Below are 18,209 nucleotides of genomic sequence, written 5' to 3' on the forward strand. Positions count from 1 at the left end.
CAACACTAAACCCATGCTAAAAGAAATATTCACAGGTCTACTCTGACTAGAAAAGAAGCAGGATACTACAAAAAGAGAAACTCATAACTGGAAAGGAGATAACTGCCATGAATTACAAAAAGAATAAACACAAAATTGTAAAAGAAGACATCTAAATCATTAAGAGTGGGAGATGGAAGCAAGGAAAGCCACTGTGGAAAACAGTATGGAGATTCCTCAAAAGACTAGGAATAGACTTACCATATGACCCAGGAATCCCGCTCCTGGGCATATATCCAGAAGGAACCCTACTTCAGGATGACACCTGCACCCCAATGTTCATAGCAGCACTATTTACAATAGCCAAGACATGGAAACAGCCTAAATGTCCATCAACAGATGACTGAATAAAGAAGAAGTGGTATATTTATACAATGGAATACTATTCAGCCACAAAAACTGACAACATAACGCCATTTGCAGCAACATGGATGCTCCAGGAGAATGTCATTCTAAGTGAAGTAAGCCAGAAAGAGAAAGAAAAATACCATATGAGATCGCTCATATGTGGAATCTAAAAAAAAAAACAACAAACAAAACATAAATACAAAACAGAAATAGACTCACAGACATAGAATACAAACTTGTGGTTGCCAAGGGGGCAGAGGGTGGGAAGGGATAGACGGGATTTCAAAATTGTAGAATAGATAAACAAGATTATACTGTATAGCACAGGGAAATATACACAAGATCTTATGGTAGCTCACAGAGAAAAAAATGTGACAATGAATATATATATGTTCATGTATGACTGAAAAAGTGCACTCTACACTAGAATTTGACACAACGTTGTAAAATGACTATTACTCAATAAAAAAAGTTAAAAAAAAAAACTAACATAACACGCTTCTCTAAAAGATAAAAAGCCAGCATAAGGCAATGCAATAATTCAGTTTTCCTTAATAATAAATGGCTCTCTACTCTCATTAGGGAGAGTCAAGGCTTGAAATCCTAACCCAAATCTGGTGAAAAGCAGATGCAGAGTTTTTGAAAAGAAATTATGTAACCAAAGGAATATTAAGAAGGCTTATGAAGAAATTGTCAAAGATACAAACACTTCAATTTTTAGAGTCCTTGAGAAAAGTAGTAGAGACATATCCTTTTTACTCTATTTATGGTCTACTTTTCATTGTAGCTATGGGTAGAACTTATTTTCAGATAATATTAGTAATAATACACTAATAATAGCATAAACTTTATATCTTAATATCACTTCATACAGTATAGAAAAACAGATATTTTCTGATAACACAAATACTTGATAAATAATAGCTCTTATTGGCATTGTTATATTTGAGCTGTAATGATGTGTAAGAGGAGCATCTGGTTCATTTTCAAACTAGCATAGCTATTAAATGTAGTCTGTTTTATTTCCTAGGGTCCGTATTATTTCCTTTGGCTTTATACTCAAGCCTATGGGATGCTTCAACGTGCTACACCTTAGCCTTCATTAGCAAGGTTGCAGTTACTGACTATTAAAAGTGCTGGAGCACATCCAATTTGAAATTTAAAAAGATGTTATAAAACCATTGTGTTGATTGTTTTTACTACAAAAGATATTCATGCTTCTTATAAAAGTGAAAACAATTCAGAAGTGCTTAAAGTACAGCATTAACTCTCCATCTTCAGTCTCCTGTTTCCACACCCCCATCCCTACATACACAAACAAGTTGAGAAGTCTTTCTGGAGTATGCGCCAAAATGAGATTTCATAACTCCTAGTCCTAATGTATTCTGGAGAAGTTTTCCATACATAAGGCCCCAGCATTTAACAATATGTCTTCCTGCCCTTAAAAAATTCATACCATACGGCTTCCTCCCATAATTGGCATCTGAAGGACGAGCTGTGGCGTCTGCAGTGGAGATGCAGATAGAAACCACCAGGTACAGTCTGTACCTGTCATCAGACTCACAGGAAGGTCTTCTAGGAGGTCACCTTGTTGCCACATGCTTCCTCCTTAATTTATTTTCTTTTTACTGTAATTAAATCCTTCCATGGGAACAAGGAAAGGTGCTGCTTTCAAAGCCAGATACAAAGACACATGAAATATACTCAAAAGATTCTCTCAGTAGGGAAACAAATAGTGTTTTCATGTTTCCTATGGAGGGAAGAGGATCAATAGCTGTGCATCCTACTGTTCCTTGAAGCCACAACCACCCCAGTATAAAGGGAGGGAGTTCGGACATAATTAAAAAGAGCTGGCCTTGGGTCCACATCCTTGCTCTGCCACTAAGGAGCCACAGTGTTTTGGGAAAAATCACTTTCTCTTTCCAGCCCTATTTTCTAACCCATAAATGGTAACTTGTTATGGGATAAATGAATCAACTAGAAAATGAATGACGTATTACAGTACACATGACTGTGTTTTAACTCACCAAAAAAAAAAAATAGAATCTCAATTAAGCAGCATTTGGTTGTCAAGAATGGGGTTATCAAAGAGGGCAAATAATCCAGCTCCCTCACTTCCCAACTGAGGTTTACGTTCATTTTTCCAGAGCCCCTCCACATGGCTGTTTATTCCAAGCTTGTGCACAGGAGTCACGGAGAACAGAGAGCTAACTCCTAAAAGAGGCCAGTCTTTCAATGAATGGTTCTGTTACGGAACAAAAAATATCCTTCTAAAATTGACCCGTAATTTGTTATTCTGGTGTTTCAGTAATTAGCTCTCTTTGTAATGTTCCTGGCCGTATAGAGTCCAGCTTCTCTCCACCTGAATTTTCCAAGTACCTAAGAATAGCACTCAGGCCCTGCCAGTCTCTCTGTTCAGTTTATTCTCTGAAGACAGGATTTCATATCCCACAACCACTTTGGCCACTCTTCTTTGTGTTGACTTGAAATGTGATGCCCCCTTTTATCCAGCCCGGGCGTGTCTGTGGAAGCATGAGAAAAGCAAGTCACAGAAGGTGAAACCTGCAAGAAGTCTCCAAGAACATCCTTTCCAGCCCCCTTCAATGGGACAAATGTATGAAGGAGTTGAAGTGACTTTCTCAGAGTCACAGTAAACATTCTTATCTCTGACGTCAGCGATATTTCTTTCAGTAAAACTAGGCCTTTTATTTTTTCCACTCCCAGGATACATTAATGTAATCTTCATCTTTCATATATTCACCTTCAAATTCAGGGGGTCATGAGTTTATCACTCTTGATCTAGATTTACCAAACTGCCTACAAAATCTAAAAATTTTCAGTAGCTAAAGAAGAGGTAGGGAAAATTCGGTAAATAAGAAAGAGGGAGAGAAAGAGAGAACAAAGAAGGGCAAAGCAGCCTCTCTCTAGAGTTCTGTGCCCCTCTACCCTTGTTTTCTCTTATGGGCTTGCTTCATGTGTGGTGGGTAGAGTTTGCTGTGCAGAAACTGTTTTGCGTTGGGACATGAACACCTCACACCACGGCCCCCCATTCCCCAGCTTTCCTCAGTCAGAAGCAATGCCTGTTGCTCATTATGAAACTTCATAAACCTAGAAGCTAGTAAGATTATCATGACTGAGGAACTGAGTCACAAGACTAGTTCAGTAAACAGAAGGAACGGACCTTTGAGTATTGAAATTCTAAAGCTCAGACAATAATGTTGTCTCTGCGAGATCCTGAATAATGGACACCAAGGAAAGACACACAATTTGCGCAGCTCCCATCCATAAAATGGATAATACCCAAATACCTAACAGGCATACTCACTCACAGACTATCTTTGCATTGCAAGAAGCAGTCTGATTGGTTGGAACTGTAGTGTCCACATTTGCACAGCACCCCAGGTAGCTATCTGTGTGTGCTGGGATGGCAGTGCAGTGGCATCCTCCAAAAACCAAGTTTCTTCTAACTTAGTCGCCCTAGGCATGGAGTATTTAGGGGGACATTCTGGTATTTTCAGCAGTGGATGAACAGCAATAGTGTCTGAGAAACTGGAAACAGGAATGTTATCTCAGGCATGAGTCTTTTATAGGTGAATCAGAGCCCAAGCCAGAACTTGTCTAAAAATAATGATGGTGATAATAATAATAATAATATTTATTTATAATATATTATTATTATATATTATAATATTATATTAATATATATTAAATAATAATATTTATTTATAATATATTATTATATATTATAATATATTAAATATATATTAAATAATATTTATTTATAATATATTATTATATATTATAATAATATATTAAATATATATTAAATAATAATAATAATATTTGTTATAATATATTATTATTATGATGGTGATAATAATAATAAAAATAATCCCCTGAAATTAGGGAAGATCTTGTCCTGGCCACAGCTAGATAGGTCAGTGGATCCCAATTTTTTCCCTAAGACAGGTTAGAGGCTACCAGCTGGAAGTCCATAGACTATTCCATCTGGAAGGGAAGATAAGAGGAAGCCCCCGACCCCAAACACACTTCCCAGTGCTACCTGTGTTTCTTTCTCTACTAACAATGAAGTTGCTTACAGTGATATATGACTATGAAAGACTGCTTCTTTTACTATTAGAGTTGCACTAGCTCCCCGACTGTGGCTCCATGATGTAACTTAATGAAGAATCCACCTAAAAGTCTCTGCATCTGATTTTTCATTTATCGTCATGCTAATGGCAACCAACATAATTATCCAATCAATTCATACTTATAAGATGTTGGCAGAAGGTCTGATGTTTTCAGAATTCTTGTGAAGCAAAGGAAAAAATCTTTTCTGCAAAGCATCAGTATGACCCAGGCAAAGAAGCAGTTCATTTAATTTACAGACCAAGAGCAAAGAGATCATGCTATGTCTCAAGGCTAATTTTCTACATAAACGATTTCATTCGTGGTCCCTGCTATTATTTAAAATAGGCATTAAAACTTTCAGCAGATTGTCATCACTGAGGCAAAGGGAAAAGGAATAAAGCATTGAAATGGAGAGTTAATAAAATAACAACAACAAAAAAAACTTGAATGATGTGGAAACAAAATTCTGGACAGGAATCTTGAGTTTCAAGACCCAGCTTTGTTAATGGTTAAGGCCAAATTACTTGTCCTTCCTTTCCTGTTTCCTCAAATGTGAGATAAAGGGGTTATTAAACGCTTGCCTGAGACCCTCCCAGTGTTAACATTCTACAAAGCTAACAGTAGCTTTTGTCTGAATTATCACTATGACCATCTCAAAGTTCATCTCAACTCTCAACACTGTTCAATCCCCAGAGAAACAAAATGAAATCTCTTTAAAGAGTACTCAGTAGGGCTCATGGTGACATCTCTCATCTTCCCAAACTAAATTGCTGTCTTGACACAATCACAATTAATAGAAAAGGTGTAATGAGAAAACCGTGTTCCCCAAGTTTTAGAAGTTAAACTAAATGTACAGACTATGAATCACACCGAAGGCCTTTCAACCAAAGCTTGATTGTTATCAAATTTTTAAATAACTGATAGAAAACCGTATCATAACCTGAAAGTTAGCCTGAAGACAATGTTTAATGATGTCACATTACCAATACAACTTACTGGTACAATTTTTCTCCCAGAGCATCACTGAGATGTATTATTTGGCTAGAACAAATTAGCATTCCTTTATCATTAGGTGGAAATAACAAATTCGGGAACCAGTGCAAACAAAAAAGGGAGTGAGGTGTGAACAGCGTTTAACAATTAATCATAGGAGGTATTTTGGTATGTCATTTTTATAGAGAAGCAAAACTGTGAAAAATTACAAGTGCCTGCTATTTATCCACACACGATATACTCATTAATAGTGAGCTGGGTACTATTTTAACACAAATACATCCATTCACCAAATAGCCTTTGAGCATCTATTATGTGCTACACACTCAGACAGACCCTGGGGAGGTACAGCGGAATTTCAACTAAAGTCAGCAAAAATTTCCAAGTGTGAAAATCCTATAAGTCATCTGTAAAGTACCGTACGTATAGTTTGTGTATAAAAGCCAATTCATAATTACTCTTCTCAATTAAATGGAGCTATATGAAGGGGAAGCATGGAATAATGGAATATATAGCATTCAGACTTCAAGGGAATTATCAGAGCTCTAACTTTGAACCAAAAGTATGGGGGGAAGCATTTAAAGTTGTCTTTCTTGCCCATGGCATTTATTACATTGAAATCACAAGAATATTAATGTGTGTTAATAAATTTATTTTGTTTTGATTTCGAAGTTTAGACACTGTAGTAGTACCCCACTGGGGTGCAGTGGGGTTTGAGTTTAAAGTCATTGGAATGAAAATGCTTACACTGGGCTCCACCTTGAAGGTATCTGTTACTGCACATAAATTTATGGTTAGATGGGTAATGTTTATAGCTTCAGTTGGGCGCTATTACGTGATGGAAATTGACTGTGGGTCACGACGGCAATTGTGTGGAACTTCACTGGGAGCTCTCGCTTAGATGAGGTCAAGTGGTCGAAGATGGCCCTCATCTGGGGAACCTGGCTGCTCTCATCCCTCTCAGAGTGATGACAGGGTTCCAAGACAGACACATAAGAAAGAAAGTTCTCATTCTCACCAAATTCTATTGGCCAAAGCAGTCACAAGGCTAGTGCTGCATGAGAGCGGAAGGGAACCACGAAGTTACAAAGCAAAGGGGTCATTCATGGACGTCAGCAGAGCCAAAGCAGTGGATCGGCCACACCCTTAAACAGACAAGCACCGTTGCTTCTGCACCATAATGGGCACAGGTACCAACGTTTCCAAATGCACTGAGACAAAAGGACCCCTTAAATTTTCTCAGAGCAGAGAGAGTGGCTTGCAATGGGACTGACTCCTTTAAAAGGAGTACAGGCTTTTCTTCCCAGTCCTTGCATGTTCCTTTCCTCCCCAGTCCTTGCATGTTCCTTTCCTCCACATGGTTGAAGAGCTAGTGCGGTCTGCCTTTTAACACATTTTTTTCTTGTTTTTGTTTTCAGACATTTAATCTCTTTGCCTTGAAGGCCTAGGCAATACTTCTGCATAACATAACAAGCCACAGTAAATATACAGTCCTGTAGCCTTCAAAAAAACATAAACCAAGGAAATGCGAGTGTAGGAGATTAACCTTGAAGCTGAAACCCACATCTCCTTGTGCTCTCCTCTGAAATTCTGTGACAGCACACACATTCTCAAAGGGACATCTTGTGATAGCTGCCACGAGGACTGAGTGACAGTACTGCCACGTTGAAGTATACAATGAATGGGCAACATGGGGGGGACAAATGGGTTTTGTGAAAATAAGACAACAGCTTTTTATAGACTTCAATGCTGTGTGTGAAAGCATTTGGAAATTTCCATAGTCTTCAAGACAGAGGAATAACAACTGAGCAGAAGAAGGTAATTATAAGGACATGGGAATAAGTTTGAGATACTGGGGATATGTGAACCAGGGCTAGAGAGAACTGCCCCAAACCAGCCACAGAAAGAGGCCCAAGGAAGAACCGGTACCATCATTTCATGGAAAATCCCACAGGGGCTCCCTGAAGGGCTAGGCAGCAGACACCCAGGCTCACCTTGGGGCCTTCCGCAGTACCCAACAGAGCTGTGTCTTGCTACACTCAAGCACTTTCCTGATCCTAGAGGTGAATTTTAACTTGCAGAACTTCCCACCAGACCTCTCCTATATTGATAAATTATAAGATGTAACCCCATGTAACTTCATTAGCCACATACTTGCTTACGATCAAAGCAATTTAAATACCTCTTCATTAACAACATAAAACAATAGGCCAAGAAGTATTTCCTCCAGTCTTTAATGTCCGTATTCAATTTGTTCTCTCCTGCATCTCCATGTTATCTTCCAAATATTTTGCCAAAATCGAGCAACAAAATTTTTATTGGCCTATATTTGGAAAAATCACTAAATTTGCCTGAATTTGGCAATCAAATTTTTATTGACTTATTTCTTGCCCACAAATAGAATATTTTCTTTTATTTGCTATGTTGTAATAGGCAGCCTGTGCTTGTAATACACTTCAAAAGTTTGCATTTAAAAATTCTGTAAGAAAAGTCACTTCCATTCCACCCTATTCCTTAATTCCTTAGAATTCCTCCCTAGAAGGAGCAACTGTTATATCTTGCTCTTCTCTGAAAACAATTCTGTAAATATTCAATCAAATGGTTTTTACAACCTCCATTTTATACAAATAACATGCCAGGACTGTGCCTTGCTTTTTTCACTTAAAATGATCCTGGGGATCATTCTGTTCTCATTACCTGCAGAGTGCCTCAGTCATTTTAATAGCTATGTAATAATGTATTGTATGAATGCATCATAATTTATTTTATTAATATCACTCACTACTCATGTACATTTAGGTTGAAAAAGACAATTTAAATTAGTAAAAGTCAAAGGTAATGATGATGAGTTTCTCTTTGAACACAATCTTGGATTAGCATTTCCTACGTAGTGACCAAGATCTACTCTTCTGAAGTCAGAAGGAAGTCCTTAATACATTTTATGATTGATTTGAGGCACACTAAAACATGTCTTCATCCTTGGTCTTCTGCCAACATATTTTTTAATTTTCTCACCTCATATTTCCTTGTGCCCTTTACTGGAAATCCATGCCTTCTAATTTTCACCAAGTGTCAGTATTCTTCCTGTTAAAATTCCACTGTCAAATGCATTTCCTCCTCTAAGATTTCCACCATGGCTTCCATCCCCATGGAGCAGGACGTGACTTTTTTTTTCTCCTTCAATTTCCGATTACATGCCCATTGAGGGTAGTGATGTATAAAACATTGGACTGTCCTTCATAGACTACCAGAGGGCCTTTCGTATATTTGGGCTTATTAAACATGTGTTACATAAATGTATCCTCCAGGTATGATTCTATCGAATTCTGCTAAATTATAATAGGACTCTGAACTAGAAGTTAGTAGCTATGAGCCTCCTCCTGTCTCTGAAATTGCTATCAGGTAATTCTTGGGTGAAATATTTGAACTCCTCAAAAATTTGTATTTTAAAATGGGACTAAAATATCTGGATTATCTATATCACTGCTTGCTATGAGAATCAAATGAAATGGTGGTTTTAAGAAAAACCTCAGGATAAGGAAAAAAAGTCAAAGGTTTCCTAGTCCAATCACCTATCCAATCACCACTGCTCAAAATCTCTATAAATCAACAACTCTGTAAGTAAACTATAAACCATGCATGAACACCTCCAAAGGCATAGACGTCTCAAACCAGTGTAGAAACCCATTTTATACTGGCGCAGCTTTGGCGATTATTGAGTGTCTATGCAGTGAAATCCATCTGAGAGCACTTGCTGATGAAAAGTCTGCAATATCTAATTGGTGACGGACTTCCACTCTCTGAAGTCATTTTACTCTGACCATTAATTTCCCAATAACTCAACCCCAACATTTTATAAGATTGTTTAGAACACACTGAGAGTGTTATTGCAGAATTTTAAAACCTCAGCTAATCCTAACAATGATTTAATGAGCTATACAAAGTATCTGGTGCCTTCCTTGGCATACTATCATGCTTAGTACATGCAGTGTGCTGTCCCAGGAGGAGTGCTGCACAATGAGTGAGCCTCATAATCTGGGCACCTTAACTTCTGTAGGTCAAACCAAACCTATACTGAACAGCCTTGGTTGAGAACTAACAAACAATGTATAAAAAGCATTTTAAAAGCACTTTTAACAGTAATAAGAGCTAATATTATTATTATCTGTTACAGAACCTCAGGTATGTCTTTCTTCCTCACTATGCTCTGAGCATAAAGAAGCAATAAATTTCAAAGCAAACTAATGTTGAATTATTAAAAATTACATTTCCCGAGTATGTCCTATCCAAGGATAGACCTAATTCATACATATCTCCATTTCAGTTTTAACTATACACTCTTTTGAAAAATAGTCATAAGACTAAACTGTTTGGTAATTTTCTATTACAGCATACTTGAGCCAGGACCGGGTGCCTTCAGTCCTTACATGTTTTTTATGTGTACCTCCCTTTAACTCTCAGAAACATTAGGTGTATGACTGAAACATGATGCCCAGAAATCGGTACAACTATGTAAACTGACTATACTTCAATAAAAAAGAATGTAAGTTTAAAAAATGATAATTGCAGAGCACAATATATTCAAAGAAATCCAAATGGATGCTTTTTATAAGAAGGTATTATGATGATTATGACCCAGACAAGACCACCTCTTACATTACTGAGGCATGTATCCTACAATAAATGAAGAAGCAACTGGAAAAAAAAAAAAAAAAAAAGAAACAAGAGGCACTTGGAGCAACCGTAAAGTGTTAAAAATATGAGAAGTTCAATGAAGATCTAGAAAACTTAAAAATCTCCAGCATCATTACAGCAGGTGTATGGATAACATAATACATTAACCAGAAAAAAATTTCCTATTTTGCCAAATGATGGCCACAGCATCACTCGTATTAGCTTAAATCTGTTACTCTAGACATCGGCCATCCAGTCCCTTCTTATAGAGCTGGTATAACTAAGCAGTTCAAAAGATCCCAAATAATTAGGACAATTTCAGCCCTCCAGAACCTGAAATTGTAACTGGCAAGCTGTCAGGTGCATGAGACAGACTCGGTGTGAAGAAAACTTACCCTCCGTGTGCACAGCTGACACATAGGTCCAGTTGTATCTCTTCACTATGTCCACCATGGCCCGTGCCTGCTGGGCATCTGAAGGCACAACCCTCATGAAGTACTTGAACAGAGTTTTGTCGCTCAGATCCATGCTTGTTGCTGAGTAAGCAATTTGAGGTATGTTGAAAAGCTGGAGCAAGTTCTGGACCTGAATGGCCACAGAGCTGGAGCCGGGCCCAATGACCCCCACTATGGGCTTCTTGGAGCGGAAGGAAGAGGATGAGCCATCCACACAGCGCACCAGACCTTCTTCTTCTTCTGAAGAAATAAGCGAGTCCCTTATAAACTCAATGCTCTGCTCTAGGGCCACAGCCGAATGCCAGCAGGAATCCCGTATCTCACAGCCCAGGGTGATGTTGGGCAGGAGTGTGGGGTCTGAGTTGATCCTTTCCAGGGTGTGCAGCATGGCCTCCACTCTCTGAATGCCATACTGTTCACGAACCGCCCCACACTTCCGCTCATGAACTTTGTCCACAGTGGGTTGGTGGTGGACAGAAAAGAGAGCCCCAATAATGATGTCACCTGGCATGTGAGCCACCACCCTCCTCTCACTGGACTGTGCACTCCCACGGACATCTTCTTTCAAAAGCAGGACTGACAGGATCAACAGAAGGACCATTTTAGGAAAGGAGTTCAAGCTAATAAAGACAGCATGGTGGGGAGACTTTAGGAGAGTTCTGACAGACAGGATCAAGAGATGTCCTATGTTGAGTGGCAAACCAAAGCCTTAGCCAACAATTTAGATGTGCTCTCTAAAGGACCACCATGTCCCCAGGTACCATGTAGTTAGATGCATCCATGTGATCATGATCTTCAAAACCTGAAGGGGAAGGAAAAGAACAGAATGGGTATTTAACAACAGAAGTACAGCTGGTTTCCGAAGCTCTAACAGTCTATGCTAGTGGGGAAAGAGAGGTCTTTGATGATGCAGATAACTTGAAAAAAAGAATTCAGAAATCTTTCTGACTCTTCTTTGTCTCTGCTGTGATTTTGTGGTTTGATAAAAGCAGCTGATACAGCTTCTTGACCCTACTTTGTTTAGGTTAATATTTTTTTCATTTGTTCATATGGAGTACCCAAAAATGAATCTTATGTGTGGCTGGTCAAACTATACTCTGATGTGGAGGTGAGGGGAAGCATCCTAAAAGAAGTATGCCAGGAACAAAAATCTTCAGAAACCTCCAAAATATTCAATATTGGTGATCTCCAGTAATAATGATGGTATTTTTTGTTTGTTTTAGGAATGCTTTTTGTTTCTTTCCAAATTTTCAGCATTGGGCATGTATTGATGATGCAATTAAAAAATAAAGTTACTTTTTTAAAAAAAGCCCACATGCCCTTTCTTCAATTGCAATGTAAAGCAAGTTGAATAATCTCTCCAGTGAATAAGAATTACGTCTACTTTCCATATAAGATAGAACAAAGACAAACCAAGCCAACTGGGCATTTCCACATTAAATGAACGGTAGAGAAGGAAGGGGGTTGGAAGATTACAAAGTAAGATGCCCCCCCCAATACATAAGCATAGTGAAATGCATACTAATTTTTGCAGAAAAGAACATTCAGGTTCAAATTCCAGTTCTACTATTCAGAACTATTAGTAAATTGTTTCAAATGTGCCAGAATTTTGTCATCTGAAAAATGGGAATAATGTGTGCGAGGCTGCCCTTATGGGAATCAATATGAGATATCAACTATGTAAATGTTTTGTGTATTGAAAAGGGCTATATATATTCAAGACATGATTTTTTCTGTTATTAAATTTCCAAGGGCATTCTGTGCCTAGGTGGTGAGGACAGAAAATTCTCTGGCAACTCACTTGGTTCTCCAGAGTCTTCAAAGTAATTATAGAGTCTTGTAATAAAATTCACAGTAATCAGTCCTATACCCCTGATCCAGGAAAAAATTCCATGTCATGAAGACTCAAAGGCTGGATGGATGCATATTTGGAACTATACTTCCAAGCAGAAACTAAGTATAGCTATGAATATAGTCACTTATTTCAATTTAAGCTCCTAAGAAGAAGAAAATTTTGTCCCAAGTTGCCTACAGCAAATTCTAGCATGATTTGTTAGAGAGCACTGACAAATTAGTGATTTGGGTTATTTAAAGGATAGTATAAGAGACTTATTCTGTATGCTACCATCTCGGCCAGCCAAGGATCTCAAACTGTTTTAAAGTGACTAACTCCCTAAGCACCACCTTTCAAAGACAGGTGATGTTTCTTCAGGAATTTATGCAATTATGATGCTTCTTCAGGAATACTAATGGTTTTCAAAATTCATCAGACCTGCAAACATTCTAGTCCACGCACAAAATGAATAGAGCCTGAGTCACATTTCTAATCACTCTCACTCTCATTTTCACCATTTCCTTCTACTGTTTCCTATAGCAACAGAGAAAGGCTCCCTCTGTATAGTGCCAAACACTAAAATTAAAAACAAAAACAAAAACCCCCATCAAATAGCTAGGTTTTCCAGAATAACTAGATATTTAGCAATATTTGGGGGGAAAAATCAGTTTTGGTAAGGAAGTTGGCATTGGAGACAAGGAAGAAGGAAACAAAGGCTAATATTAATTTTCTCATTGGGAAATCATCAGAATATTCCCCAGCTTTCGCCTCACTTCACTTAGACCAAAGACCTGGGGATCCATGCTTATTCTCACGATCACACGAATCCTACTGCAGACAAAAAGAAAAATCTAAAGTAAAAAGAATCACAATTTCTCATTAAATCCAGGATGTTAGTGAGCAAAGCCAGTAACGAACCAGGATTCATTTTCATCTTGTAAGAGCTATTAAAGCTGAGGTGAGAGACTAGAAGTGGCCCATCAAAACACATTTTATTTTTGCATTTTATTTGTTAGTTATTTCCAGCAAGCCTTATGTATTGAGAATATATTTGTATATATACATATATAGTCCTCCTATTATAAGCTAAATTAATTATTAACTCATTCAACAAATACCTATTAACTATAGAGTGGGAGAGACTCTATAGCAAAGTACAGAGACATACATTGGTAATTACTATCATTATCTTTCACTGAGCACCCATCATGCACCAGGCATTTATTCTTTAGCTCATCATCAACCGTCTATTTGTGGCATGCCTATGCTATGATTCTCTGCTAGGAATCAAATATTCAAGACAGAACAGGGTGTACAGGCTCCCTATATTCATGGGGCTTACAGATCAATACTCTAAAAGGTGCCTTTGGTTGGAACCTGATGAATGCAAAAGATCAAGAAAATGAAGAAAGAAAAGAAGTCGGTCATGTGAAAAGTGTGGCCAGAGCATGAAGAATGGGTGGTACTGTGGTAGAAGATGACGTTGGAAAGATAAGAAAGGGCCAGACCGTGTAGGATCTTGTAAGCTTTTGAAAGGAATTTGGAGCTTAAGTACAATAAAAAGCCACTGAGGTGTAAACAGATGATTGGCACAATTCAATCTTAGAAAAGATTGTTCTAGAGGCTCACTGTTCTGGATAACGCACTTGAGAAATCTGATAAGGAGACCCTTATAACACTCGAGCTAAGGGATGATAGTGGCTTGGCTATGATTGGTGACAAGTGAACACAGTCAGATATATTTTGCAAGTAGAATCAATTGGACTTGCTGATGGACTGAATGTGGGTAAGCTAGAGAGGAATCAGGGTCTACTCCTAGGCTTTGAGCTAAATAAAACTAGTGTATTTTGGTACCCTTAAAAGAGATAGGATTGACTGGAACAGGAACAGATGGAAGAAGAAGAAAACTTAACGATTTTCCTTTTGAACATGTTAAATTTGAGATGCTTTGGAAGCATCCAAGTAAAGTTGCCAAGGAGGAAGGTAGACATGTAAGGCCGGACTGAGAGGAGCGTTTGGGGGTTACACATGTAAATTAAGGGTCACCAATGTATAAGCTCTTTGGAATGAATACAACCACCTGGAGAGCAAGTACAAACAGAGAAAAGATGGAGCTGAGAAGTAAGCCCCACAGAGAGGTGAGGTTGTCAAAAGTCAGCCTAGGAAACAGAGTCAGATCAGAAAGTAAGAACAGGGGATGTCAGAGAAGCCAAAAAAACATGTCCTGGGCGCTTGATATTCACAGACACACGTAAGGCTTTCATGTAGCAGAGACGTCGCATCTCGCTCCCCTGGAAGGTGTTACACTCTCTGTGCGTCGTGCATCTGTGTCTGTGTGTGGGTGTGTCTCTGTACGTGTGGTATGTGGGTGTCAGTAATCCTTATAGCAACCCTGAGATATAGGTATTATTTTATGATCACCCTTTTACTGATGATGTAATGGGTTTTGGTAAGTTAAAAACTTAGAAAGGGATGGAGCTAGAATGCATGTCTATGCCTAGTGGCTCCGTAACATACTCATTTCATCATCCCTTGCCACCTTACTGCCCCTTCCTTCAAGACAGTTACTTCCAAAGTCCACAGAAAATGAGAGGGGCCACCTAAACACCATGCGGACTTCCCAGGGACATGGAATCTTACCGGAGCGTCCTTAAAAACTGGAGAGTGAAGAACATTCCAGGAAAAGAGAAGATTCGGCACAGAGAAGGTACAAATGTGTACGATTATCTAGCACAGATGTATTTTTATTGCCCTGGCATCTCCTACTGGATTATGACCTGCCAGATTATAAAGCAATGACTGCTTCATAATCTGCCTTGATCTCACACAACAGCTGTATTTTATTGATACTAGCTATGAAACTCAGATATCTGGAAAGTGTATTTTGAAATAAATTATGACTTAGAAATTGGACAGAATTGTGCTACAACTCAGCTTATGATAAGATTAAACGAGACATCCCATGTGCTACCAAAATACTAGAAATTAATAGAGCATAAGTTCCAAACAGACCAGTAGGATATACTCTAACTCTTAGCATCACTCATTTGTCTAATGAATGTTTATTAAGTGACTGTTCTGTACCAAGCACTCTTCTAGTCCCTAAGGATTCAGATGTGGAACAAAGCAGATACACATTCATACCCTCACGGAGCCTGTAATCCAAGGTGGTTTGTCAGACAACAAATAAGATAGGGAAATAAAACATCGTATGCTACACAGTAATAAAGATTAAAGGAAAACAAGGCAAGGAAAGAATATGGAAAGCATCAGAGATGTGGAAGAAATTTTAACAATGCAGCCAAAAAGTATAAACTATAAAAGTAAAATTTGGGTAAATACCCAAAAGAAGTAAGAGAATGAGTCACACAAATACCTAGGGAAAGAATATTCCAGGTTAGAAAAAAAAAAAAAAAGTAAATGCTAAGTCCCTGAGGCAGATGGATGCTTTGTGTGTTAAGAAACAGCAAGGAGGCTAGTGTGACTGCAGAGAAACAAAAATGGGGAAAGAAGAAAAAGTGAGGTTTGAGAATTAGTATGAAGTGGTAAGTCTTTTCGGACTTTAAAAGACACAACATTGTAAACTAATTATACTTCAACAAATAAATAAATATATATATATAGAGAGAAAGGCAAAAAAAAAAAGACTTTGGCTCTAACACTGTGTGAGAGTGATTTTCTGGAAGAGTTGTTTTTATTGAAGTATAGTCAATTTATAATATTAGGTCAGTTTCTAGTGTCCAACACAATGATTCAGTTATACATGTGTACTCAATAGTGGAGGGACACACACTGACCAATGTTTCTACAAGAATAAGGGCATGAAGGCAGAACCAAGAAAGCAATGAGGAAGCAACCGCAATGGTCCAGGTGGGAGAGATGACAGGGGCTTGGATCAGGGAGGTGGGAGTACAGGTGGTGAGAACCAGTAGGACTTGGAGTAGAAGAGTCTGCTGTCAGGTCTGACTTGGGGCGTGAAGGAAAGGGAAGAATCAATGAGGACACTAAGCAAATTAAAGATGTGGTCACGATGACTGAGGTGGAGAAAACTTGTGGAAGAACAGATCTGCGTGGAGAGAGCCGAAATTCAGTTTTGATACATCAATTTTTAATACTTGTTAGAAATTCAAGAAGAGATATTTAATAAGCATTGGGATGTAAGAGGCTGAATGTATGGACAGAGGTCTGCACAGGAGACATAAATGGAGGATGGAGGAGGCATCAGCATCGAGATATTATTTTTTGTAAACAATGAAACTGGATGCAATCACCTAGGAAGTGGAGATAGAAAGAAATAGAAAGAAAAACCATCAAACCTATTTGTTATTTGTGATCTGTTTGAAGTGTGGGACTGAGGGATCTACTTTCTAAATTTCTGGCCCAGTCTCCCTTGTGTCCTGTCTCCTCTCAATCTGCCCCTCCTTGGGAGTCTGCTGGTAAGCTAAACTTGTGTCTCCTCCAGGTATCCACCCCTTTGCCCCAGTGGTTCTATTCGTGCTGCTTCTGATCTCTGACATGCTCTTGTTTCGTGCCCTTAACGCAGAGTTTTTAAGAGCACTGGCTTGGAGTCAAGCAGACCTGGGTCTGAATCCTGGCGCTGCCATTTGTTGGCTGTGTGCCCTGGGTCACTTAGCCTCTCTGAGCCTAACTGGAATGAGAATAGCACCTACCTCAAAGAGTGTTAATGAGGATTGAATGAGATAATATTTTTAAATAGTCCCTTTATAAACTCTTCCCAGATCCCTCACCTTGCAGTATTTGCTCTATTCTCTGAATTTATGTGGCATTTTGGTCCATACTGTTTTATATTATTTATTACTAAGCTAATATTGTAGCTATTCATGCACATGTGTTTTTTTCTTCCAACTGACTTGAAACCCTTTAAAGGTTACATCTGTGCCATACACAACACCTGGTCTAATGCTTGCACAAAATGGATATTCAGTAAATCCTACTGGATGAAAGAATAAATAAAGGGAATTGCGTCTACGGGGCTTTCTGGTCAGCTACCTGATTGAGGTTTAAAGACAGTGCTCCCTACCCTACCATAGAAAATTGAAAAACAGGATAATGAAACTCCCTCTGTCCAATGGGTCCAGGCAACAGAGGACATCAAGAAGGGAAGCAGGGCCTGATAAAGTAGGAGGCAGAACACTTTAGTGTTCCCCATGGCTCTTCAATATATTAAGGAAAGTAGCATCATAGAACTAGAAAGAGCCCCACATATGATTCAGTTTAACTGAGATCCATGAAAAAATAAATGGTTTTTAGCAGACCTGGGACCAGAACCCAGCAAAATATCATTTCAAAATCCAGATTTAATCACATTCTATAACTTGGTGTCTGCTCTTCTATAATTTTCTAATCATATAAGCTTGTATACATAGATTTTTTTTAATTTAAATGGAATGTTAGTATGAAATCTGTATTACAGTATATTTTATTCTTTTATATATAATGTAAATATCTTTTGATATTAGTTCATTTTGATGATGGAGATAATGATAGCAATAATTAAAAGAAAAACACAGAGAGCTTACTATGTGCTAGGCACTATGTTTAGTGTTTCACGTGAGATGTCGCTTAACTGTCTTAAAAAATAAACCCTGTAAGGTAGATAATTTTATGCACACGAAGGATCTGGGACTCAGATCGAATGCGTTGGCTAAGATTCCAAAACAAGTGTGTAGCAGAGTCAAGATTCACACTTAGAACATCTATTTTTTTCTAAC

The 18,209-nt window shown here is 38.3% G+C and overlaps 1 protein-coding gene across 1 annotated transcript in view; it reads right to left on the reverse strand.

Moving 5' to 3' along the window:
- LOC116666591 (metabotropic glutamate receptor 5-like) overlaps positions 1-18,209 on the reverse strand; it is a 279,400-nt gene that overhangs the window by 255,017 nt on the left and 6,174 nt on the right. Inside the window, exon 2 of the mRNA XM_032490430.1 lies at positions 10,584-11,445. Coding sequence (XP_032346321.1) covers positions 10,584-11,244 — 661 coding nt within the window. The 5' untranslated portion in view covers positions 11,245-11,445. The remainder of the gene's footprint in view (positions 1-10,583; positions 11,446-18,209) is intronic.

The sequence above is a fragment of the Camelus ferus genome, chromosome 10, assembly GCF_009834535.1.
Source record: "Camelus ferus isolate YT-003-E chromosome 10, BCGSAC_Cfer_1.0, whole genome shotgun sequence".
In the NCBI taxonomy this organism is placed as follows: Eukaryota; Metazoa; Chordata; class Mammalia; order Artiodactyla; family Camelidae; genus Camelus; species Camelus ferus.